The sequence below is a fragment of the Camelus ferus genome, chromosome 19, assembly GCF_009834535.1.
Source record: "Camelus ferus isolate YT-003-E chromosome 19, BCGSAC_Cfer_1.0, whole genome shotgun sequence".
NCBI classification, from domain to species: domain Eukaryota; kingdom Metazoa; phylum Chordata; class Mammalia; order Artiodactyla; family Camelidae; genus Camelus; species Camelus ferus.
The window spans coordinates 8094861-8122624 of NC_045714.1; the positions used below are offsets into that span (position 1 = coordinate 8094861).

At 43.9% G+C, this 27764-nt stretch overlaps 1 protein-coding gene across 1 annotated transcript; it reads right to left on the reverse strand.

Moving 5' to 3' along the window:
- Positions 1-409: 409 nt before the first annotated feature.
- ZNF217 (zinc finger protein 217) lies at positions 410-27764 on the reverse strand. Its single transcript, XM_032461403.1, is given in 7 exon segments — positions 410-2581; positions 4405-4537; positions 6021-7568; positions 8313-8429; positions 11721-11997; positions 11999-13484; positions 27665-27764. Coding segments are annotated over 5 exon segments (3165 nt in total). The 5' UTR covers positions 13112-13484; positions 27665-27764; the 3' UTR covers positions 410-2581; positions 4405-4427.

Consider the following 27764-nt stretch of genomic DNA (forward strand, 5'->3'; position numbering starts at 1 on the left):
GGGGATGGGGGTTAGATTAAAATAGGCTTAAGGAACCATCAGCTAACCCAAGAAAGTGGACCTTGTTTGGATCCTGACTGCAACTTACCAACGTCCCTGCGACTACCAGGAAGGGCAGGCACGGAGGCTGGTCATGCAAAGTCACTGTGCATCTAGTTAGATGTGATCAGGAAAAGCACTTACCCGTGAGACACACTGAAGTATTTTAGGGATGAAATTAAATCATCTTAAGATTTGCTTTAAAATACTCGGGAAAGGGCAGGGGTCACCAAAAAAAGTGACAGATGTTGCCAGCAAGCACATGGGGATTCATGATACTAATCTCTCTACTATTGTAGACGTTTAAAATTGTATTTATAAAAAATTAAAACAAAATTAGAAACCAGGGACACAATAACGACCAGAGCCCAAGACTGCAAAACACCAAATCTATATTTACATCCACATATAATAACATAACTTTAAGCTGAAATATATCATAAATAAAACAAGTAATGTCTACAGTTTGACAACTTAAGTATCAACAATTAAAATAAATCAAACTGGAATGAAATAAATACATAAACAAAAAATCCAAAGGATTGTACCTCTATTATATGTACTGTTGTCTCAAAGGAAAAAAAAAATACACAAAACCAGTAGTATCCCAATAGTTAATACTGATGGACCAAAAAACATATTTTGGAGTACAAGGGCTGTAGGGGAAAAAAAAAACTGACATCTGTATGCATTCAGAAACGTAGTTAAAAAGGAGAAATTTAAAAGCCCCCAAATTTCAGCAAAACACAAATTGACTTGTTTTCAAATAGATTTGGTGATTTTTTTTTTTAAATACAGATTTAAATTTCAGCCCTCTATTATCATGTATCCACTTTTAGGATTTGTATTTATAGTCACAGCAAGCTGTCTGGAACACTCATTGCATTAGGTCAAGATCAGGTCAATTATCTTGTAAATGTGTTAATCTTCAAAAATAGGCTATAAAAGTGCAAAACTATGAAAACAAACATCTAGATTATGTACATATGGCTCAGCTTGTGGACAGGAAAAAAGTAAATAGTGTACACTTTCCTGATACAAAGCACTTCATCGCGATGCCAGAAGACTGTTCTCCAATTAGGCCTCCCTTTGCCCACGGGAGTTAAGACTTCTCTATCAAGTAGGCGTCATGTTGCATAATGAAAACAAACAAAAAAAATCAGGATTCTTTTAGGACATTACCCTTCCTCTGATGGAGAAGGGCCGGGCAAGACAAATTAACAGTGCAAATTTATTTTGATACAGTTTCTTCATAAAGTATATTTTGTGGTCGCTAAACCCAGGTACTGCTGAATACACTCAGCCGTGGACAGAGGATTAAAGGAACAAAAGTTTAAAACATTTAGTAAGCCAGCTGGTGGCTATCCTCTCTTTAAAAACCCAAATTGCTTGTACACTGAGAAAAACGCTGCTTCAAACCAGCCAACCCTGGGAAGACAACTGAGGTCTCAGAACAGAGTCCCTCTTCCCCGGGCACCACTCCTGGTGCAGAACTGACGTGCCCGTGATTTACTTGAGTGTGTCCACAGTTAACCCGAATGCCAGGTGCACCAAGCCCTCCAAATACAAACCTAAAATTCACCCTCGTTTCCTTTAAAATTGCTTCCAATGTATGTAATTCACCTGTATAGTTTAACGTTTATATTTTTTAATGTACTAATTTAGGCAAACGCCAAAAAAACCCCAAAAAAACCCCACGAATTTTCCAACAGAAATGATTAATTTGATAGAAAACAAATTTAAGTAACTCTACACACAATGTGGTATGTTTACTGAACGTGCAGCTGGCCTACAGAGGGAATACTTCTCTGCAGATACACGCACTTAAAAGTCCCACAAACCACCCATTCACTCAGAAGAGGACGGTGGATCAAGGTCCTTCTCGGACGATGCCCTGAAATTTGCAGTGAAGGGCACCCAGTTCAGAACAGCTGACCTCGGTCACACAGCACGTATCATAGGTCGATGCTTCAGTTAACAATTTTGTCAAAGACAATAGACTGTGGAGGATTTAACATTATACAAATCATTGAATTTTTTTTTTTAGAAACATACATTTTAAATGAAGTAGGACAAACAGCAGAAACTTGCTCAAAGCGATGAGCCACACGCGCGAAAAAGAATACACACAGTATTTAAACAAGCAGGTCTACAACGTATATTTACAGATTTTTACCTGAGGTGCAAGCGTTATATACTTTCTCCCCATCCCACCCCCCCCAACCCAAATGATTTCTTTTCAGCAGCGCTCAAGTATGCAAAAAATTCCATTTCTTATTTGGTCAATTCTAAAAAAAAATATTATTTGGGGCAAAATAGAGATGTCTGGTCTCCATCTGTGTACAACCCAACTGTTTCAACTATAGTTTTTATTGCTATTTGGTACAAAAATTAACAGAACAACTTTACAAAACCGTAGTGTTCCTTATATGTTATATTTACAGTACAATCACAGCTTATTTCAGTAGCTTTCACCATTTGCTTTTTCAAAAGATGAACTAATTTAATTTCATGGAGAGTACACACTTACATCCATCAAGACCTACAGAGGAAAAAGGTATAAAAATGATTAGAATAAAACTGAATACAGTTCAGAAAAATCTTTTAACAAAAAGTATAACAAATAAATAGAACTATATAGAGACCCAGAAATGCAACAGATTCAATTTAAGCTTAAATTTTGCAAAGTCTCAGAAGACTAAAAAAATAGATCAGCTACATTATTTAGGAGATGCTAATATCTACGTAACTGTGATTTACTGAAGATGATTTAACCAAGAACCAGAATTACATCAGTTACAGTTGCCAAAGACAACTGCCACCTCTAAGAAACCCTACAAGTTTACACCTGATGAAAGGAAAACACATGACGTGGACTTAACACAACAAATGACTCAGAAGAGCCTCCTGCATGGGAAGGCTGGTGCATGAGACCCGTGTAACGCGTTCAGTCAGCATCTGTTCGGGAACAGGTACGAAGCACAGCGCAGAGGGAACACAAACAGGCAAGCGCCAGCCCCCAGCCAATATTCTGCAGAAATGATATGTGAGCTGGTCCTGAAGCATCCAAATATAAGAAGGAGGTTGTTTGCCAAGAAGGTGCAGGAAGGATGTTTCCAGGTAGAGGGATACACAAGCAGAGAAGCCCAGAGGCTGCAGGAAGAGGCCTGAGCTGGACAAACAGGGCCGTTCCCATTTGCCGTTATCGACTGGCTGGGACACATAGCGCAAATGACCTGCTGCTTCTAACCCATAAGCTGTTTTCACGTTTCAAGGCAGAGTGGATTTAATCTCATCCCTGTGATGACACCACTCTTGTACTAATGATGTCATCAGAACTGCACCGGCTGACATGCCCCGTGAGCCTCGGGGAAAAATTCTACCCTGGACCTTGAGAGTGTCTCATCTCCATACCAAAAACCAGCAGGCCCTCAGTCAAGAGACTGCTCCATGAGGACGCTGTGGTGGTTTAACAGGACAAGAGTCATCTGAGAGGGAACTGAATCTGTCCAGGAGCCCCAATCTTTCCAACCAATTTAACTTTAAAAGCATCCCAGTGTTAACTCTCACACAGACACCATGCCCTCTGCCCAAACTTGGAATTAACTAAACTAACGTGTGTATGCCTCCCAGGACACTACTGAGACTATTAGGTATCTCTAGTTAGATACCTCTGCGATGTGAACCAAAAAGTCAAAATAAACCTACGTGCTCTGTCCCACTCCCCTCAGATAAGGTTTTATAAAGGCTTTGAACAAGCTCTTAAACTGGAGGGTTGGAGCACAGGCCTTGGACGGTGCAGACCTAGGATCAAAACTAGGCAGAATAAGGCCTTGGACAAGTTACATAATGCAAGGCTCAGTCTCCACATCTGTAAAGTGGGCCCAGAACCTCCTAATCCAGGGGTCAGCAAACTTTTTATGTAAAGGACCAGACAGTTAATATTCTCAGCTTTGCAGGCCATGAAATCCGTCAGAACCTGCTGTTGTGGCACAAAGCAACCACAGACAGACAGTATGTAAAGGAATGGCTGTGGTTGCGTGCCAATAAAACTTTATTGACAAAACGAGGTGGTGGGCAGTTGGCTAACCTCTGCCCTAGAGTCCCCTGCTATAAGAAGAGTAAATGAGTTCACAACGAGCAGTCACTTCATTCAATGCCCGGCACGAAATAAATGCTTAGTAAATTCCAATTGCTATTACTGTTTTGACCATTATCATCACCACTGAGATCCAGACACCCTAAGGACTCTTTTAAAACACCTCAACATTCACATTAAAAGCAATTTTACTTCAGATTATTATGTTGGATAAGCTAGATGGTTTGCTTTCAATTAAATAAAATCAGTATATTACATATGCTCACCTTTCATCCCCAAAATAGAAAAATCAAGTTTTTTTGTCATTTGGTCGATAATGTGCATTCCCAATAAAATTCTCATAGTTCCGCTTTTGTAGCATGCTGCTAGATAAGTGTTGATAAGACACTGGCCTTTTTCCTGATTGAAAAACAAAAAGTGTAAAAGGGCATTTAGAATTAAGTTCAACAATTAGGTGAGAGTGCATGGGTTGTCAGAAGTCAATTTGCAAAATTCCTAACTGATAAAATGATCAGAACACATAAGACAGACACATGTTGAAAAGTTACAGGTGACATATTTTTAAGTCCCATGAGGACATTTCTTAGCACAGCATTTTAAGTCACTAAAGCTAAAATTATCTAAGTTCTAGTCAGTCATTAGTAAGAATTAAAAAGCCAAAAGAAAACAGGAGCATAAAAATTTTAAACCTTCGTGCACCATGAACCAAAACTGGGTGGAAGAAGGAGGGAAAAGACCAATTTACTTGCAATATAAAGCTTTTTCTCCTCAAGCAGACAGTTATGACTCATGTCCATTTTAAGCATCAAGGGGGGAAAGAATGGACGCTTTTAATCAAAAGGCAGCAAAAATTAACTTTTCATCACAATTTTTATAAAAGTCACTGGAGTGTGTGAAAGCAATTGTTTTGTAATTTGCTATCCCTACCAGATCAACTGGTATCAAGCCATCCTTGATAAGACTATCACCACACAGAATCCTTAATTTGAAATTAATACAAACTGAGGAGTTTAAAGTGGATTTGTCCCTTTGGGGCAGACAAACCTGCAGAGCTTCTATCTGGCAAAGGCAGGCATGCTGGTTGAATCCAGTTTGCCAAGTAGGACAGGTGCCGAGGATACTCTGCTCTACCTTTTCACATGCACAGGTAACACCTCTACGAACCGCTGCCGTGAGGGAGCAGGGGTTTTAAGAACACCTCCACGAGGAGACAGAACAGTAACAATGGACAATTCTGAGAAAAACTTCCCTTATAAAATTCACTTACTATTTAACCAAGGCTAAATAAGGCAACATAATTCTGTAGGTCCTAACATCAAAGCTGTTCAAAAGATTGTTTAACCAGCAGTGCTTACACCTTCGGCTCTGGTAGATCAAGGGTCCTCATGGGTATTTACCGAGGACCCCTCGCACCCCCTTGTGTAGGGCAAGTGACAGGGCTCCACATCAAATGTCCATAAAATGCGTTTTCTGCCCTGAATGAGTTCACAGTCCAGTCAGGGTGGAAAGGCATGGACGGAAGTGCCCCACACCTCCCACCTCCCTGGCTGGGCTGGGCTGGGGTGCTGGGCACTGTCTTAACGTGCAAAGGAGAAACGAGACTAGGATGAGGTGAGGTGAGCAGGGTAGAAATGACACCTGAAATTTCAACAGCAAGGAAAGGATCAGGCACCTGGTCCCCAGCCACTCTCCATGACCCCCACCCACCAACCCAAGGAAGGGAGAAAATGAAATTAAAAGGGAGAAATGAAACACTGAGGAATAAGCTTTCTCCTGCGGGGCTGATTCTTGGCGTCCCAGACCACTGTCACATCTAAGAATGTCTGGCCCCTTCAGAAGTCCCCCACCGCACCCCCTCCCCCCGGACGCCCGCCGGGGGTACCTTCCAGCGCTGGGCCGGCCGCGGGGCCCGCGGGGCCGCAGGTGTACAGGGTTCCGGCCCCGCCGTAGGGCTTCTGCACGCTCAGCACGCCGGCCGCGTCGGCCTCCCCGGACCCCAGGAACCTGGGCTTGGGGGGCAGCACCGTGGGCGGAGGGCACACGCACTCCTGGGGCAGCAGCGACGTGATCCCGCGGACCACGTGGTACTTGGGGAGGTCGAAGCCCCTGCGGTAATTGGGGCCGGGCTGGTCCACGTCCAGGGCCGGCGCCCCCGACCTCAGCCTTTTGGGGTGCGGCTCCCCCAGCTCGGCGCCGCTGCTCCGGCCGCAGAAGTAGTCTCTGACCGGGGGCACCCAGGGGCCGTCGTTCTTGGGGGGGTGGTCGGCACAGCCGTTGACGGCGCTGCTGCCCGCGGAGGGCTGGGCCGGGGCCCCCACTGGAGGCTTGAGTTTGGGCTCGGGCCTCTTGGTTTTGTCCGGAGCCTGAGAAATGCTGGTTTTAACGAGTATCTCGGAAGACTGCTGCCTGGTGGCTGTGGCCCCCTGCCCCGTGACACCCTGCTGCGGCCGGTGGGACTTCAGGTTACTCGGGGCTAAAGTGCTGGCGTCGATCCCGGAAGTGAGGGGGGCCCTGCCGGGCCCGGCGGGGCGGGGCTTCGCCTTCTCGGACGGCAGGGCTTTGGGCTGCGCTGGGAGGGCGGGCTTGGGCTTGGGCTTGTAGGAGTCAGACAGCGGGGGCACGTCTTTTCCCAGTAAAGCTGGTGGGCATCCGGTCCGTCTACTTTGAAGTAAAGACTTGTTTCTATAGCTTTTCTGGATGTTGGGGTTGTATTTATGCACCAGTCTCTGGTGCATCGTTAAAACTTCTGGGTAACATGTCTTGAAGGTACAAAACGGGCAGGTGTTACTTGTGGTTGCACTTTTACCCAGAGGAACCGCCGGGCACCCGTGGAGAGCCCCGAGGGATAAGTTCAGCGGCTTTTCTTGACAGTCCACGCCTGGCCTGTACTTGCAGTCCGCGGCGGCCTCCGCTCGCTTCTCCTTGTGGCCGACTTCCACGCCGTGGGCCGCACTGCCATCTGGGTGCGGGGTGACGTCCACTTCTGTTCTACAGATGAGGTTGTTGGCCTGAGGTTCAGCTGCTGATCTCTTTTTTAGCATGTCCAAATAAGCAGGGGCAGGATTTTTGCTCATTTTATCAGCACTGTCATCAGCTGCATTTTTGCTGAAATCCTGAGTATCTCTGTGTACTGGTGAGAGGACAGCGCTGCCCAGAACGTTCTGAAAGGCAGAGGCCATCCCCTTCAGTTGCTTTGCAGGTGGGCTGCCTTTAACATCTTTGGCACCATCAAAACATCTTTTCAAATTTTTGGTTTGCGTACTGTCAGCGGTTAGAAGTGCATCTTCAGTCTCCTGGTTTTTCCCATCGTTCTTGACTTCGGCAGCAACATCGACCTGCTTGTCTTTGTGATGTCTCTCCAAGTGATACCGCAGAGAGGTCTTCTGGGCTGCAGCATAGTCACAAAATTCACATTTGTATGGTTTTTCACCTAAAACAAGAAATGTCACTCTATTATGGAAGTTTATGAAAAGCATCCAAACACAGACCTTTGAAACCAGAAGAATCTCAGACAGAAAGTGGAATTCTTTCCTCTTCCCTTCTTGCCTATTCACCTTCATATCCAGGATCAGTCATGAGTTGATTGTTTTATCACCCTTTCTACACCAAATATTTGAAAATGTGAACGCAGGTCTTTAATTTTAAAAAATTAAAAGCACACTTTAAACATCTCATTTAATCTTCATAACAGCCTTACAGAAGTGGGAATATTACTATCCCACTTTTACAACAAAGAAAACTGGAGCACAGAAAGGTTAAATAATTTGTCTAAAGTTGTACAGCCACTGAGTAAAAGATGCAAAAAATGTCCACACAGCCTGGTAAACACCACGCTGCAGCTGCTTCTGCGAGCTAAAGACTACTAAATACATTCATCCCATCCCAAATCATAAAAACTAATACCAAAAAGCTGTGGTATTAAAAAATACTACAGCGGTTTTAATAAGATGAGTTAGGATAAAGGAATCAGAAATTAAACCAAAAACTTACTTCAAAACAAATTTGTTACAGTGACACTAAAGGAAGCAAAATGACAGCTACAATCAACACACCACATTTATTCTTCAGCTGTTCCAAGGCACTAGCAGAATATCTCACAATAAGAACAAAATCAGACCCAGATCAGGACCCTTTGAAATAATACATGCTGTAAAAAATCTAAGAAGTTCCTTACCTGTATGCGTTCTGAGATGAATATTGAGGTAATAATTTGAACGGAAAAACTTTCCACAATAACTACATTCTCTTGAGGATGTAAGATGCTTTATTTTCCCTCCATCATCATTTTTATCTTAAAACAGAAACAAAAATATTCATGTAAGAAGACAGCTCAAGTATGTGAACAGGGTGAGCTGACAAATATTCTTGATAGGAACATTTTTGGAAAGTATAAAATAATTTTTATATGAGGTGTTGGGGTAACCCAAAAACACTAAGAACACACCAAATGTTGTTCTGAGGTTGTCTGCGGTAGGACAGCATGTGTGTGTGTCAGGTTTTTTTTGAGTGTAGCAGAGTTCACTGTTAGAGATTCAGTTCTTCATTTGCCTCTATCACAAGACTACATAACAGACTGAAATGCTTTCCCAGCAAGTCTGAAATGGGCAGGGTCTGACAAACTCAAGCAGGACCTGCATACAGGCTGGAATAACCAGCTTCATCAGAATAAGTCATTTAGAAAACTGAGCCAATACAAATCGCCAACTTTCCCAACCACCAGAGGAAAAAAAAAAGTTTTTTATTTTAAGATTAAGCAAGTTGCCACTAGAGGGTAGTAAGGACAACTTAATCTTTACATAAAATATAAAGTTTGGCCCTGGGCAAACACCTAGGAAAGTTTGTCAAAATTTAGTAACATTTTGGAAAGCAGATTATATTGTCCACCAGCACTCACACGGGCAAAATGTAGCTGATAAATCAAAATCTGTCCCCAAATGACAATGGTTAAACTTTAAATTTCACTCTCAGCAGGATGATCGGGACAGTGTATCTTGTGTGCAAGGGAGTAAATAAAAGGTCTCCTGGGGGCGCTAATGAATGACTGTACTTCCCACATCAGCCCCCCAAGATCGTCAGAGATGCTACAGTTAAAATACCCACTCCACCACACGAGAATGTTAAGTTCCAGATGAACCTCCACTGATCGCCGGTCACGTTACATACGTTACAACAGAAGTACAACAGAAGTCAGGTCCTCTCTTTAAATTTACCATAACTGGTCATTTTGCCTTGAAAAACTATAATTTCCAACTAAATGACCTCTTCCTGGCTCCTTCCACATTCTGCAGTCTGGATTTATAGATTTTACTGATTTTAAAAAGCCACTTACAAGCAAAACACGGTTAGCCTCCAGGTACAATAAAGACAGGACTGTATAAATCTCGGTCACCCCTAAACATCCCTGAGGACAGCGTATCCACCTCCAAACCTCTACACACACTCTAAAATAGCACAGAAAACCCTGGATCTAAAAAGGTGTCGTGAAGACTTTTAAAAAAACAATTTACAAGAACTATTACTAAACCTATTTATAAAAGTTAAAAAAAAATTATTACTTTGCTTTTTGATCTTACAGGTAAATCTACAGAAAGCCAGGCTGATAATAAGTAACAGTAAAGGAAACCTAGACGAGGAACCACACCATAATGCGAGCTCAGGAAGACCCATTCCTTAACCTGGAAGGAACACCCAGCTCTCCTTCTTACAGTCACACCCAAAGCTGAGTCCGCAGCTGGGTTTGCACCTCACTGCAGTCTCCTACTTCCAACTCTGTGTCACGGTTTATGGGATGTTGCGTCACATCCACGAAGTTACGGAATGCCTTTATTCTAACACAAAGGACATGCAGTGTCCACTCTACCTGGTCCTGATCCTTTAGCATCAGCTTTGATTTTGTAGTGCTGCCCTTTAAAGGGGTTTTTATGAACAGACAAGTGAAATCATCCTTGGGAGGTGGAAGGCAAGGGTCGATGAACTGATTTTGCAAACAGGGAAATCAGGGCAAAGAAAGGTTAAGCAACACGGGATGGCTCACAGAACGACGCAGTGGTAGAACCAGACTCCTGCGAGTCCTGGCGCTCCCAGCTATTCTGGGCTCTTCTTCCCGCCTGCCAACTGAACCTGGGTTTTCCACCCAATTCTTCTGCTCACACCAACTACCCGCAGAATGCAACTGGCCAGCTCATTTCTTTCAGGGCTCTGGGGCATCTCACAGGCCTGACTACCTCCCCATTACTGCAGGTCCATGAACAGAACTGATGCTAAGAGGAATCACTTAGAAGACGAGAGGCTGTGTTTAAAGCCATTTTTATGATGTCATTAAGACACTATAATGCGTTTTCTAGATTTCTAAAAACTGAAGATTGTCAGCATGCTAAGTGCTAGGTTTCCTGTGTTCCAGGAAACTCAAAACATCCTAAATATTTGATATGAAAACTACTGCTCTCACATCCATCACATGATCAGAAAGAGAACTGGGCACTGACTTAAGAGAAGATGGGTTATCTGGGCACATTCATCCTGGGTCTCATACACTGAGTTCTTAGAGAAAACAACACACAGTCAAGTTACAGTGAAAGACAGCATTTGTTTAAACCCAAGACCACTTCTGTAAACGATGATGTTTCTCCAAGACTAATTCATGTGCTCATCATTCACGTGCTGATTACACAGGGGTTTATGAACTCCTCCAGCAGCAGGGTCCTCTATTCAAACAAATTATTACATGGACATGAGAAGCTGCGGTTTAAGTGAAGATGAGCAAGACCTGAACCCCAGGTGGAATCCTCTGCCCGAGATAATGCCCACTGGGATGCAAGAAATACGGCAACAAGCCTTCAGTGAGGGCTTCCACTTCCTATAAATGCCTTTAGTACATTAAAAAATCTGACTGAGCAAATGAGACCTTCTTTCAAACATCTTTGGTATGTTCACATTCTCTTTACTTTACAAACTGTTTGTTACTGCACTGACTGTTGAATACCTGCCCGGGACAGAAAGGATGGGGTACCAGGCAGCACCGAATGGCTTCTCTAACAGTAATGTTCCTGCTCTGGCTGATAATCACTCCCAGGACCTGCTGTGCCCACGCATGTCCATCTGGAATAAACATATGAACGCTCTGGGCCCGATAGGAAGGGACATTTGGGGCCAGGTCACTCTGCCGTGGGGTCTGCCCGGTACACGGGAGGATGGCCAGCACATCCCTGGCCACGACTCACGGGGAGCCCGCACTCACCGACCCAGCCGCGAAAGCCAAAACTGTCTCCAGACAGTGCCCCTCGTCCACTCGGGGCTAAACCGCCCCAGCGAAGGGCACCGCTTTAGGCTGATGCCTGAGTTACAGTAATGAGTGACTTTTGTTAGCAACCCAAGAAATCACCTCATTTTTAGAATGGCCAGAAGCCTTTCAAACTCAACCCTATTGTTACAGAAATGAGAAAATTAAGGCCCTAAGAGGTTAAGTGACTTACAAGAGGGTGACACCAAAAAGAGCCAGTACTCCAACCCAGCTCTGTATCCCCCCCAAGCCTGCTAGTGTTCCCGGGGCGTGGCGGGGGGACACGCAAACAGAGCAGCTTACCCAGGGGGAGCCCTTCCGGAAGCCCGTCCTCGGACCCGTCTTCTGAGCCACCTTCCCGGTCGATGGCTCCATTCTCATCCAGGGTGGGCGGCAGGTCTGGAGAACATGTCCTCGGCTGCCTCCCGTCCACGGACATGGTCGGCGACTCGGCATCGGCCCGCCGGTCCTTCTTGTGCACCCGGGAGTGCAGGACCAGCTGGTGGTAGGTTCTGAAGGCTTTGCCACACTCGGAGCAATGTGTCGGCTTCTCTTTGTTACTGGGTAACTTGGGGTCCGCAGTCCCCGGAAGGCACTTCGTTGGGGTGTCTAGGCTTCTCCTTGTCTTGTGAGAGGCCCGGACAACCGCTTTTACTTGTCTTGGACTTTCCAGAACCTTCAGGATGGCTTTTACTCGCGGTCCAAATTTCTCCCAGCTCTTCTTTGTCTGAACACGACTCATCATTGTCAGTGCTCCCTTCCTGGCCCGGCTGTTCCTTCACTTCCCGGCACACGGCGACCTTCCCTTTGGTGGCCAGCTGCCAGGCCTGGTAGGTGGTGAACGGGTCGAGCTGAGGTATCCATTTGGCCGGCTTCCTCGCGATCTCGGGGTGAGATTTTGGTCTTAAGTTTAAAAACTGCAGCAGCTCTTCCCCCGGAGAAGGCATTCCCTCCTGCTGAGAGTCTGTCTGTGGGTTGCTGGGACCGGAAGCAGTTTCTTTGGTGTGCATCTTCCTGTGATCAATTAGACTTTCTTTATTTGGAAACAGAAAGCCACAAACCATGCAGATCTTGTAAGGAGATGAGATGGTCCCGGCTGCGTGCTCCTGCACCACCTCGTTGATCGTCACCGGGCTCTCCAGGCCTGGCTGCAGTCTGCTCTTGGCCCCTGACTTGCCCGTGTGGGTTCGCATGTGATTCTTCAGAAACCAGGGCTCCTTGAACCTCCTCCCGCACACGTTACACCCGTACGTGAAAGAGTCCTTGTGCTTCTTCATGTGGATCTCGACGTCGAAAGCGACTCTGAACGTCTGCCCACACACTTCACAGCTAAGTTCTTCGTTTTCCTTGCAGTTCTTGTCCTTCAGAGGTTCTGTTCTCACTTGACCTTTATCAAGAGGACTAAGATACTCGGCTTCAACACGCAGAACAGCGGGCTCACAGAGGATCGGCCGATGCTGCAGCAAGACGTGTTTATTGAGGTCTTCTGAACGTGTGAAGGTCTGACTGCAAAACATGCAGTCCAGGGGCAGGTATCCTTCTATCTGGATGATGCTTTTCTCCTGCGTGGCTCTGAAAGGAACAGCGGTGGCCCCTTTTATTGTCATGGCTTCATCTATCTCCATCTGGGAGCCAAGAGAATTGCCAATAACTTCTGGTCCGTCCATGTACACCAGGAGGGATTGAGTGGGCATGTCTCCTGTCTCTTGAGGACTGTATATAAAATAAGGGTCTGGCTGAGGAATCTCTGCAGCTGGAATAAGGCCACTTGTAAAGACTTGTCACTCACACGCCCAGCAGCCCGAGGCTACAAAACTAGAGCAAATATTTGCTATAAAAATTCAAAAGTGTATATTCCTCTAACTTCTTATCTTCAGAAGTCTTAGGAAGCTCAGGGATAGATACTATCACTGGATCTCTCCAGAAACAAGGCAGACAGACTCCCCGGTGCTTTGATTCAAATATGAGTCAGCACAAAGCATTAGTTCTCTTTGTCTTCATCAAGTGAGTGATTCAGTTGAGCAAGAAGTCAATTCCAGCAACCTGGAGACAAGGGATTTCCAAAACCTAGAGAAAAAAAAAAAATAGAAACGGTTAGCTCTGGTCAGAGAAAAGAGAAGGCTGGCCGGTGACTCACAGTGGTCTTGCCCACGTAGCAGAGAAGGGACCTACTGCAACTGCTTCACTTTTAACTAAGCGCATGCAGTTAAATATGCTAGTTAATTCAATCATCAGCATTTTATCCAATCAGCGCCCTTATCAAATGCTAAAGATTCACTCAGTTAAGAAATTTAAAACACGGTGCTTTTATGATTTAAATCTAAAATGTAAAGTTTCAAGAGAGAGACTGGTATATTCAGCTGAATAGGTTTTAATTGCCACTAAAATGCACATGAGTATCCTTACAAACAGCCTCTACAAGTCTGGAGACTGTAAGAATGGTGAAAAACAAGATGATAATGAAAGCACTTTAGGTCAAATGTTAAAAGCCAGAACTTCCAACTGTCTCATATACAAACAAACAAACAAGAAATACAAATGCCTAAAAGCACACATTACGTAGGCCAACAACATAAGCACAAAGAAATGGGAACCTGTCCTAAAATCCCCATTCAAGAAATACACACCACCTCAGAATGGGTGTTCATCTTGGTCAAGGGGAATCCTGATATATTTTAGTTCATGGGATATTCTAAACCTCATTCCACTGCCCAAATCCCAGTTTGCTTTCAACAACTTTCTGCCTTCAACAGGCATCAGGGTAGGGCTTCCTTATCCAAACAACAAATAAGGAAATACATACACAAAGCTACAAATCCTCAACAGAGCTGGTTCAGTATGGCTTAGTCCTCAACCAGGAAAGGGATCCTCTCACTTTTGACCCACCTTCCACAGGATGCACTGGCCAGGTGAAAAATCTGACTTAGCTCTGCAGGCTGACTTAGCAGCTCATTTTCACTCCTGGAGAAGAACTAACCTCCAAAGCCAATACCCTCCATCTTTGCGGCTAGCACAGGGATTGTTCTAAAATTGTCCCAGCTACTGTAACTGAAGTCAGTTAATTCAACCCAAGAAAACAGTACGACATGCAAACTATTCCCACCACAGTCAACGTTAAACTGAAAAAAAAACACAACTTTCCTTCCCTTCTCCCCACTTCCTCAAGAGCAAGGGCCAGCAGGCTCGGAACAGGAGGAAACACTTCTTCCCCTTCTTTACACTCATAAAAGAAAATTCTCATACTCCTTGTTATCTTTAGTTTTGAATAAACTAGATCTTTAAGCTTTTCTAAAGACTGCAAATCAAAGTTTAGGGTAAAGAAAGAATGGACTTAAAGAAAGAATGGACTAAAATGTTTTATCCTAATTTCTTCGTCTTCTGTTGCAATCCCAATGGGCGGACTACCAGCTCGCCTAGCAGAACACTCCAGCGTCCTGAGTTCTGGTCCTGGCTAAGTCACAACCTTAAAGCTGTCCCCCCCCCCCCCACATACCTCATCCTTCTCCATCTACGTAAAGCAGAAGGTTAAATTATAGGACCCCTGCAGTGTTGTGAAACCCTGTGGTTCTAGGGTTAGATCTACATTTATGAACAGACATGCTCAAAAGAATATTTAATGATTATGCTAATCAAGATGGGAAATGGTATTTGGGTATGTGATTGATAATTTAGGTTTCTGTGCAGTCATTCACTCATTCAACAAATATTTACTGAGTGCCCGTGTCCTGAGTAATATTTTAACTGAAGAAAGCAACAGGATATACTCTAGAAAAGTAGTTCTCAAACCCTGGCAACACTATTTTCGCTGGCCAACAGTTGAATGAGAAATAAAGAAATAATTCAATGAGCTCCACACAAATCTATATGAAATAATTTCAGTTTGAATAAAGATTGTCCTTTATTTGAGGTCCTTCCTATTTTTGAATACCAAAGTGCTCTTTTTATAAAATGAAAAAGTGGCAAAAGCAGAGTTTGGGTTTTGTTTTTTTTTTTTATGTCCTAATTTGCAAAATCAAAGTCCCCCATGCCAGACCTCAATATTTACTTTTTTTTTTTTTAAAGACTAGTCTGTGACATTTTTCAGTTTGGGGGAACTCCACTTTTCTATAAATAATCTTCCCCCAAAAGACACCAACCCTAAACTCAGTCTCTGGATTGGAAACATCATGTGGTACATCCCTATTACTCTCCCCATGGACTAACGGCACATACTGGAAATTCCTGTCTTAGAAGAATGACTTAGTTTCAACTTTTATCTCTGAAATGTTCAAACATCTGGTTAAGTAAGTCACCATCAGCTTCCAACACAAGCCCTAAAGGACTGGTAAAGGAGGGCAGTGGGGAAATCTCAGGATAAAGAAGGGCTTCAGTTTTGCCAGAAAGGGTGAATAGGATGGTGACCTGAAGAGGAGAGGAAGGATGTCCTAGGCCGGGGGTGGGATCTTCTAGTTTTGTCACATGGGGCAGAAGGTCCTCCAGGCAAGACCAAAGGACTTCCTCCAGGAAAGTTGCTGGGATGGACTCTAATCATCACTAATAGTGCCCAACTGTCCCCAGCACTAGACTACCTTGGGTCACAGCAATCCCCACTATTCCCCCAAAAGATACTTTAAAGGGATGGCCCATGTCTTTTGTAAGATCCTGGGGGACAGAGACTGTCCACATGGTTCACTGCTGCCCCCCAGTGCCTAGAAGGGGTGCCTGGCACAGGGTTAGGCCCTCAAGACACATCCGGTGGATAAATGAACAGATACCATGTAACCAGTACAGGTGTAGAATGAGTATGTGCACCTCTGGCCGCAGTCACCAACCATAACTGACTAGATATTAAAATTAACTTGAATGTTCATCAAGATTTCTACATGGCTACCTGTGGCTGCCATCTAATTAGCATTTCCTGCAATGCTAAGAGTGTAATAAAAAAAAAATGAATCACATACAACCATACCATAAAGTTGACTAGCACAAGCAACACTACATCACTCGGGTATACAATCCCTCCCCTCACTGACCTACCAAAACAAAAACGCAGGGCAGGCTAGGGAAATCTCTCAGACCAAATGCCCTCAACTCTTGACTTAGAAACTCTGGGTAGACAAAACACTTCCTTAAACTACAAATCAGAAACTACATCACTTAAAACCAATCTGCTGAACAAAAATCAAAAATCTTCAGAGTGACTGTAATAATGAGAACTTCAATAATAACAGAACTTACGAAAACAGCCATTCTAGCCTAATTACTGTTAATAACAAATCATCATTCCAATCGAGGGAAGTGTACGAAGGCACACGGGCTTCCCAGAACCTTCGGCATCCTTCGTGTGAGCACACAGGCGCCAACAGTACACCAAGGGCACTGCTGATAAAGTAAATTGTCTGTCTTGACAAAGAACTGGGGGCGGGGGGGGGGGGAGGGTGGGAACGACAGTGACGACGACCACGACGAGACACACACACGCACACAAACTAACACCTATAGTCTAAATGCTTTTTGTTTGCAGAAAAATGAGCATTCTGAACACACTAAGCTTATTGAAAGGCACTTAGCAAAAATTTTTTCAATGTCTTAAGAAAGATTTTTTAACCTTTATTCAGGTTAATGACAGCACTTAACCATCAGCCATAGACTCCTAAAGCACCTAAAGCAAGGGGTTATTCAGAATAACCTTATATTTTGAGAGAATATTAGGGTTTAATTTATATTGTGATCACTTAAGAAGATACTTTTTTTTTTAATTTACCACAACATACGCTTTGAAAAGAGTAGGAACCATACTGCTCTAACTGCCTGAAACAGAAGTCTGAGGTCCTTTGGGTCATTATTTCTCTTAAGCAGATATTCATTTGTGAGTAAAGTTACTATGAATTCTGCCAATACCTAGAGACCTTGAAATTGGCAAATATTACACATCAGACAAAGCTTAATGAAAAGCACAATTTGTGCTTAAGCACAACAAATGAGAGGTAAATGCCACCTCGCCAGAAACGGCTGTGGCTTGGAAATCCTGTGCTTTATGTACAGCTGTACCCAAACTGTCAGCTTTAGGGAGAGCACACTTCTACTGCAGTGGAACAGCTTATACTACACGTCTTGGTATGGGATATTTATTACTATAGTATGGAGCAATAATGTATCCAAAGTCCTCAAAACCTGTCAAAAACACATAAAAATTCTATTCACAGCCTAGTAGTTTCAATATTCCTGTAACTCTACTCCCCCCACCACCACCCAAGTTATAAGTGTCAAATGATCATTAAAACTTCAGTCTAAACCACTAGTCTCTGGCCAAATCATTTGTATCCTTTAAACTTCAAAATTATCTCCAAGATCTGATTAGGAAACTGATGGGTTTTTCTATAGGTTTCTTGTCTATATTTTACACATAACAATATTACATATCTGACAATGAGAGAACTAACTCTACAGTGGCAGTCAAAACCTGCAACTCTAAACCCTTCATCATTTATTTCAAGGAAATCACCAAGGTCACACCCATTGAGCTAAATGGTCAACCCAACTTTCCTAATATAGCTGTGGAAAGATGTTTAAAAGTTAAGTGAGAGAAAAAGAATAAAATATTCAAAGTTTATATTCAACATTTACAGCCTATTCAAAAGCAAATGATTGTTCAAAGGCAGAGCTTGGGAAGATCCTATAGGACAGAGTCTCATTTTCTTGAAACTGTATGTAGGTGCTCAGTTCTAAATGGGTACAATAAAAATATAATCATACTAGCACACTGGAGTGTCAGGATTAAGAACTCTGGCTGCTTCCTCTTAAATCAATTCAGTTAAAGGACCTAATATGAATTTAAAGCAACACATATCATTTTTAGTTTCAGTATTATCAATATTAACAGATACTGTGCTTTGTAAACTGGCTTTAAAAATTCCATCTTGACCTGAAAAACAGAATTATAAGGGAAATTAATTTTTAAAATTTTAATTAAGATTAAGCGCTCTTTATCAGTGAGTTTATATTATTACTACTTAACCGGCACTACTTTAAATATTTTGAAAAGATTTTGGACAGGACTAACTGCAGAGAGATTTGAATGAACTTAAAAAGGAAAAAAAAACTATTCTATCTTTACCTATATTCTGTAACTCTACAAAGAAAACACTGCACACACACACAAAAATAACTGTATACACACAGAGATACAAATCACTATAACCATTATGTCACTCATTACCCTACACACCTACACCTCTTTTTCCACAAGGCCAAATGGTGAGTGTTATTAATTATACCCAATTTAACCAACTACAGATTATATACAAACATGGGCACTGCCTTTTAAGTCATGAGCTCTTTCTTCAGCCACATTTAATACTCTTCTCCCTATCTCTGCTGAACAAATACTAACACTGTATGTCTGACTTTCAAATCACCTCTTTGCTTTCAAAATTAAGTGGGGAAAAAAGTCTCCTTTCAATTAATAAAATCACCGTTCAGTAGATTTATATACTGAACTGAAAAGCACTTATCCACTAATTTACAAAACACAAAAACACTTCTGGTATAACTGAACTGTTTTGAAGTTATCCTGATTTGTTACAGGTAGGAAATACAAAAACAAGTGTTTCTCCTAATGCTGATTCAAGAACACAAGAACAAAATCTATCTGGACTCTCAATGTCCAGTCCACAGAACTGTATTTTAAATTCAAAAGGTTTCCTGGCACACTAGAAACTAATGAACACCAATACACAAAACATTACATGAACCCACTAAAAAAACTAGCAGCTAACTCTAGGGTTGCTCTTCTGTATCAAGTGGAGGAAGGTGTTGGTGAAAAGCAACTTTGGTATAAAGGTTAAGGAATTTAAGCTAATTCTCTCATACGACTTACTCAGCTGTCTTTTCGGGTTTAGTAATTTTATTTCTCAACTTTATCATAAAATTACCAAACTGGCCCCAAATTTCCAGTAACTCACTTGTGTTGTTACCCTGGGCAGGAAGTTAATGGGGATGTTCAGAACAGTCTGTCAACAAATGCTCAAATACAAAGTTTTTTAATGAGTTATCCCAGAGTTAAACGTAAATGGGCAACTTGTGTTGGCACCTGGCTGACAGGCGCTGCCCCTCCATTTATTGGGGAAAACAGATTTATACAAGAATTGAGCTTGCTCGTCACGAGCTGCAGATTTTAGGAAAGGATGGTCCCTGTCCTGCCACTTCCTCAAAGTCTATCGGCCCTCATGGTCTCAATTGAAAACCCTCTGCCCTACATACCACTGCAAATTTGCCTAACTATAGTGTCAGCTGGAGAAAAATAATCGAGATCACCTCATTCCCAAAAGCCAACATTTCATCAACATCTCACCATTTCAAAAGCTTTTATATTGCCCCCAAAATGAGGCCAGTTGTAAGGATCACGCTTCCCTTACCCAAAATTTAAGAAATTTCCTGCTGTCTTTGTGTAATTCATTCTTTCTTCCACGTGCATTTAAACTAGTCAACACCCCTCCCCCAAAAATGTGGAGATGAGGTGCACAAATCAAGACTTCCACTGCCAGGACTTTACATGCTGTAACTAAACCCTTCCCTACTTAGAATATTTAATATGACTGGGATTCCTTTAATTCCACTTCAGGAGCTGTTCTGTAAATACCTTCCAGGTTTTTATTTTGTAACACACCTCAGTAATTTGAAAACTACTCTTTATGCTCCAAATGAAGTCATTACATTTAACTTAAAATCTCATTACATTTATTTTATTCTATTGGAATGAATACTCATCAGTTTCTCCAATTGTCTCATGTGTTTCACTCATACTGTATATAATTTTAAAGCTTGAAAATATATAGCCATAGTTCAGTTCTTTGACTTCACCTTTCCAATCCATTTATTACACATACTGCTACACAATTAAACTGAAATAGGAAATCAGAAATGAACCGTTTAAAACAAGTCACATCCAGCAACTTCAAAACCCTTACAGGCCATACTGGCATACATGAGCTAGAAGAATCTGAACTCAAAAAAAATTTTTTTGAGCAAACAGAAACAAAGCTTCATGTAAAACATAAAATCACTTACAGTCCTAAGAGAGATAAAAGTCTATCCTTTTTTTTTAAGTAGTAGATTGTGAGCAGTCAAGAGTCATTAAAACTACTCGAAAGTTCTTATCAACCAATATCATGTTCGTGACAACTGTGAGAAAAGAATGTAATTTTACAAAGTGGGAAAACAGCACATCTTTTGGGACCCCTGAGGCTCTAATCAAGCGTATCAGAATTAAGAGTGCTCCGGGTTGGGAAAGCAGCCCTGCTGTGGCAAAAACATGCCATTTCATCATAAATGTTGTTAAGAGAGAGAAAGGTGATTAGCATTTATCTGAAATGAGGAGACAGAGAGACTCTGTCCTTGCCAGGCCATTATAGTCCTTAATTATTTCATCAGTTTGTAAGTGACTTGATGATTAAGTCTTATTTTCAGATTTCCTCTTGAAAAGGACCACTGGAAGGGGCTTTTATTAAAACAGGGGCTGCTATTCCTCCCTGAAGTTCCACTGCCAAAAATGGAGGATTACTAAGAACGCAGAGCAGCCTGCACCTTAAACCTTTACTGGCAAAGTCAAAACCTTCACCCCTCCCTCTTCCTCTCCAACTTGGGGGGAAAAAAAAATCAAGCTGTTATCTAAATCAATTCTTCAGGGTGAAGAGGGGAAATATTTTCTACAAGCTGTATCTAAGTGTATATTAGTTCCTTTTTGGTGAGATTAAGAAGGGAAAAGGAATAACAGGAACCCAAGATACCTACTAAACTTCCATCTCATGTGTTATTAAAAAACAGCAAAGGTCAATGTTACTGAATGTCGTGAAGATAAAATGACTGAAAGAAGTTGGACACCAAAGAAAAAAGTATGTGTCCTTTACCTAGAAGTCATCATCTTTTCCCCCCCTTCCTCCCCCAGCATGCAAATCAATGTGCAATTCTAAAGGAGCAGCCTCCCTCTTCACACCAAATAATTAAAATTCCAAACCATGAGATTATTAACCCTATTCTACCAAACAAGCCAAATAAATGATAAATTTGGCTTGCAGCTATTGACAACTGAATTTCTAAGTAAGTCCCTGTCTCTTGAATTCAAAACTTATATAACTGATTTAAAACGGCAGCAATTTGGGGTGGGGGTCGACTTCGACTGAAACACCAGGATTAAACACCCACACACAACTACAGTCTTTAGAATGCTGAACAAAACAGTATCTAAAATAAACAGGACTTCCCAGAAAAAGTCATCTACCATTAAGGACACACCTTAAAAGTTCTTAGCACACATTAACTAAGCAAGCACAAACTAGTGGTCTGAGTGTTATATTTTTCAGACAAAAAGCAATTAGGTTATTACTCTGCACTTGTCACTACAGACACTAAAGGCTATTTAGAAAATCTAGATCTATTACTCATTCTCAAAGTATTACAAAATTTAGTATTTTAAGTCTGATTTGATATCAATCAAGGCAGTCCATCCATTCCATGGGGGGGGGGGTACAGTAAAGAACATTTTAAATGTACTTCTTGACACATACAAAAGAGAAGGTGAAAGGCCTCCTAAAGACCCCTACCTACTGGCCGGGCCTGGCGGGCAGCTGCTGTTACCCTGCCTTTTCTTTTGTTGAGCTTAATCTCATGTCAACTCATTCAACCAACTCAAAAGCGATGAAGACATAATTGAATCAACCTGAACTAAATCAGACCTAGGCTTCTTAAAACATACAGCTTAATGGTTCCAAACGATCTAGAAAACTAGGAAACCAGCCACTACACTCGGTGGTCAATAACAGAGGACCCCAGACCGGCCAAAGAACCACTGTACCCGCCATGTCTTTAATACACGTTAAGGAATGTTCAAGCTCCAAGCCCTATAGGCTGATCCTGAAAGATAAATTGAGGCTCAAGGAATTTCAAAGGGGAACAACACACCAAAGCCTTAAATTCTCAAGTGACCATTCTTTTCTTGAAATAAAAAAAGAGAGAAAGAAAGTTTATACTGCTCCAAGTGTGAACAGGCTACTTGGGGTCCCAGAAGTGGCCATTAGTGGCCCTTTCCTGCTCCCGTTACTAAGCCTTGCGGGAAACTCCCACCCACCCGCCCAAGAATGCGGCTTCCCGTCCTCGGTGGCCCTACCCAGAATCCTAAAATGTGGGTTCCAACCCGGGACCTGAAGGTCTGTTCCAATCCCCAGGGCGCAGGTACCGGCCTATGCACCCCGCAGGCCACGTCTGGCCTCTTGGAGCAGGACCCCCCGGACAGCCCCGAATCCAGCCTCTCGGGGGCCCCCAGCAGCGCACTCCCCTCCCCATCCCGTGCGGCTCGCATTTTGGGGCCAAATCAAGAGTGAAGAAGGTTCTACATCTGAAACTGAGCGGTTTCGCCACTCAGCGCCTCCTGGCAGAAACTTCCCTTTTTAAAAAAAGAAAGAAAGAAGCACTTTTAGGCTAACACTGCAATCCCTCCTGCCCTTTAGAGTTCCTAGTTCTGCTTCCAGCTGGCTTTGCGTCTCCCACTAGAATTGATAAGGACAGTCTTAAAGCGTTTGAGGATTTTTTTTAAGTTAAAAAAAATCTTTTAAAATTAAAGGGGTGAAATAAAACCTTATCACACACATCCAGGAAACGCTGCCCGCTGCACCGCCTGCCCAGGGATGGGCAGAGGACCTGGACTCCCAGGGACGGATTTGGGGGCGCCCGGGGGGCTGAAGGGGGTGCGCGTCCGGGTTCGCGGTGAGGCCCAGCCCCTCCCTCGGTCCCTGTAGACGCGCCCTCCGCCCGGCCCGTGCGGACGGTCCCGGCCATTGTTTGCGGGGGACGCCTGTTAGGACGCATTGTTTTGGCTGTTTCCAACTTGCCCTGGCCCCTCCCGGGCCATCGCAGGGGACCCCGCGCCGGCCCGCTCCCTTCCGCCCGCCCCCCACGGCCGAGTGGGCAAACGGGGAGACCTGCCCAGGGGAGCCACCCAACTTTTCAGGAACAGCCCCCCACTCACCCACCCACGCAGTCCCCGGGCTCCCTCCGGTGGGCCCCTCGCTCCCATCCCAGGGAAGGGGGCGCTCCCCTGCCCTCAAGCCATCTAGACTGTTTCCAAGAGTGAGTGTTATGGTCAAACACAGTCTGTACACACCGGGGGCTCGCCCGACACCTTCTCGCCGGTGGAATAGCTCAGAAGACGAGTGGGGAGGGGGCGCCCTAGAGGAGCGGAACAGAGAGTAGGGATGGGGGGGCGGGCGGGGCGGCAGGACCATCCGGGGAGTGGGGCGAGATAACGAGCTCCGGAGACTCGAGGGCGGGCTCGCGGGACGCCGGAGGGGCGAGGCGAGGCGCCCCTTGGGGCCCCGCGCGGGCGTGGGGCGCGCCCCCTTTACCTGCGGCTCCGGCTCCTCGGCCATTTCCTCGCTCGGCGGCGGCCGGGACTGAACTGACACCACACGAGCCAGCCGAGGTTTGAATGAGGAGGGAGCAGGCGAGAAGGGGAGGGGGCGGGGAAGGCAAGAGGGAGGGGAGGCGACGGGGAGTTTCTCTCGGCCTTTTGTGCGGACACCTCCCGGATTCCGCGCCCGCACCGGCTCCCCGAAAGAGACGCGGGGCCACTGAGTGAGGGACGAGGCCATCCCCCAGAGAGCCTCGGGGCCTCACGCCTTTAAGACCCCCCCAAAAGGAGCACCCCCACCCCCACCCCAAACCCGCTTGGAGGATTTGGGGGCCGGGCTCACCTCGGGCGCGGGGCTAAGGTGAGCGGGGCGGGGGTGCTCACGGGGGGCAAAGGCGCGGGCGCCCCCTACTCGTCCGCGTGAGGACAGTGCAGGCGCGGGGGGTCCCTAGAGCCGCCGGGGCCCGGCGCGTCCAGCGCAGGGGGACTGTTGGGTCAGAAAGTGCTCAGGGAGCAGCTGTTGCGCCCTCCCTCAGCCCCGCCGCTCGGAGACGCCCCGCCTCCTGCCTTCACCGGCCGCCTGGCCCCGCCCTCAGTCCCGCCCCCGCACCCACGTGATCTGCGCAGGCGCGCCCCGCCCCGCCCACCGCCTGGACTCCGCCTCCTAGCGGACGAGCGCGCGCACTCCCTGTTCTCGCTCTGCTACTCCCGCGCACGCGCGCGCCTTTCACCGCCCCCACACCCCCCGCCTCCCGCCATCCGGCTTAACGTGGCCCGCGCGCGCCCCGGCGGTTCCAGTGACAGGTACGCGGGGAGGGGGCCACGAGGGCAGCGCGCAGGCGCAGTTCCTGGCCTCAGCCTCGCCGCTTTCCCCTCCCTCGCAAGGTGTGCCCAGGCGAGGGGAGGGGCTGGTTGCCCCAACTCCTGGGTCATCCAACATTACTAACAAACAAAAAGCCTTTACACCCATCTGGGTAGGCTAGAAAGCAGCTGTGCACAAACAACATTTTTTTCAGTTTTAAGATCTTTTTCAGAGATAAGATGATTAAAATATTTTTAATTAGTGTCTTCATAAAGCTATCCTTTAATTGTTGCTGTTTTTCTGAAAGGGCTGGGCCTACGCCGCTATAATAACTTGAGATTTCTAAACTTGGCTTAGGTTCCAAGAATCCACTTGGCTTTGATAGAAATCCACATAGATGAAAACCAGGCTTAAAACTGGGGACAAAAAAAAAAAAAAAAAAAACCAGCCCTCCCCCTGCCCCTCATGCCCAACTTATTTAAAGCGTTTTCCAATTATACTTTTTATTTGCTCACAAAAAAAGAAAAAAAGTTATGATTCTTAAGTGATATTCCCCCGTTTTAAGTAAGCCCCAAGGAAGAACCATAAAAGCCAACAATCACATCCACCAAGTTCTCTGCCCCACGATGCAAACGAATGCAAAAGTAAAGGGAGCTTTGCAAGTCACCACAAACAAAATAGCCGAGGTTTTTTTTTTTTTTTTTTTTTTGGTATTGGCCTTGGGTGTATCCAAAATGGAAAAACTTAAAACACATCATGAAAGGCACTTAAAGTATATTTAATAAATCAGAACCAAAAAAAATCCCTACAAAAATGCTCCACTGGTGAGCAGTGCAATCCTTAATAAATAGAAAATGGAATTTGAGAGAGAGTTTCTTAGCAAAGGGGAAGAATTTGCCAAGTGTGATGTTTTGCTGTCATTTTATATATAACTACTAACCCCAAATATGGTCTGGTTAGTCTTTTTTAAAAGGGAAGTGAACCAATTACTCACTCACACTTAATTAATTAGCAGTGCCAGAAGTAGATTCTTAGGCCAGAACTCTTTTTTCTTTTTTTTTTTTTTTCACTCAAGTACACTGATACTGATCACTTCTAGTACTAGAGTTCCTTTTCTCAGGGAAGATGAATATCTTTTTAAAAATAATTTTTAGTCTTATAAATAGTCACATCCCAAAGCAGTCCAAAGGCATACTCTTCCTAAACAAGAAACTTCGTTTAACTTATCAAAACAAATGACTTAGGGCATTTCTACAAAACAAAGAAACTATGAACAAGTGAAACCAAATTGAGTCTCCACATAAGTGTAGCCTTACTCTACATGTTAATGGATAACCTTTGAACTCTGAAACCTTGAATGCTGTAAACACAATAGCACTGATAGTTAAAAATTCTAGTGTCAAAATTGAGCAAAAAGAAAAGTCCAAACTTTTCAGTAGGAATAGGGAAACAATCAAATGTTTTGACAAATAATCGTTTCACTAAGAACAATGAGACTCTTGGCTCTCAGAACTTGTTGCTACTGAATTATTTTCTGAGCAAAAAAAAAATGGTGCTTTTCCCCGTATGCCCTCACAGAGCTACCACTTTGTAAGCATAATAGTATCATATGGTTTGTTAGTTACAGTTTCTCCTCCCCCCACTCCGCAAAAAAAAAAAAAAAAAACAACAAAAAACAAAAACCACAACACCTTATTATGTTGTAGCTTTAAAACTGAAAGATAATTGTATTAACTAATCTATCTGCTAAGAGTTTTATACACGAGCCTTGTGTTTGAGCGAAGAATTACAAAGAACCTTATTCCTGGAGACGTGCCAACAAAACTGGGAAGTCGTTGCAAAATTCTGCCAGTGGCTGAGTGCTGGGTTGCAAACACATACTGTGTTTTTAAATGGACATAGAGTGATCTGAATGCGCCGTAAGACACATTCGCCCCTCAGAAGGCGGAGACTCACACTTAAGATTTATTTGGAAATCATGTATAGTTAAAACAATTAAGAATGGAAACTCCAAAAGCAACAGGAGGACACTGGGAACATTTGGTTTTGTAGTAAAACCTGAGAACTCATTATTATCGCATGAAAAGAAAATTGAAAGTCGAACGTTGGTCTCCATATACTTAGCTCCGCCCACCCGTAATCCTGTTTTGCCATCGCCCCCCACCCCACCCCACCCCACCCCCACCCCCGCCCCAGCGAGACTATCTCTAAAGGAGTCAGGTGCTGCAGAAACGCAGGCAATACAAACAATGGAAGCAGAAATGTCCCTTCAAATGTGAGCTAATGTTCTGCACATGTTATTCGGGGAGAGGGCACAAGACCCCACTTCACCTCTTTTTAACGCGGCAGACATCAGCTACACCTCATTTTTCACAATTATCAAAACAGGCCAGCCCTCCTTAAAATACATTTCCCAGTGTACGCTTATAAAATCGCACCATTATCTCTGATTTAATCCTACAGATAGGAGACCTCTGCCTTTAGCTAACTTCTGTTTCCCTCCAGCTCTTGACTGCCACCGCATTCTCGGATCTAATAACAAAACAAAACCAAAAAAAAAAAAACCCTTCTAACTTGCTATATTTAACCTTCATTGGAATCATCTTTTGGGGCTTAGACTTAATTAGAAGAAGAGAATGCCTGTATGATCTTATTTCGCAAGTATTTATTTTACTGTGGAACTATGATAGAGAAACGATTTGGAAACTGTATGTAAATCCCTGGAGCTGAAATGGAGCCAACAGAGACTTAAAAGAATTCAGTGTTCAGAGCAGGAAAACCTGAAAAACTGCAGTGAGGAGTTAGCAGGAAAAGAAAATGAAAAACTTAGGCAAACCTGCCAGCTTTGCAAACTACAAAGGACATTTGAGAAGGAAACCGGGGCAGCTCTTTGAACAGAACTGAATGCAGTAAGTGAAGTAGGGGATCACCAAGACTCCAGGGAACACTAGACTTCTCTCTTTTCTGTTAAGTGTCTTGATCCCACACAAGTCATCTCACAATTTTAAACGCCCTATAAAACATCATAATAATACATGATAAAAAAAAAATAGCAGAAATTACCTTTCAGAAGTGGAGGCAGGGTCTGGAACCTGGAGACTCTCTCCCTGAGTTGGACAGTCCACCTGACTCGGAACAAAACTGGAAGAGATGTGATTGCTGG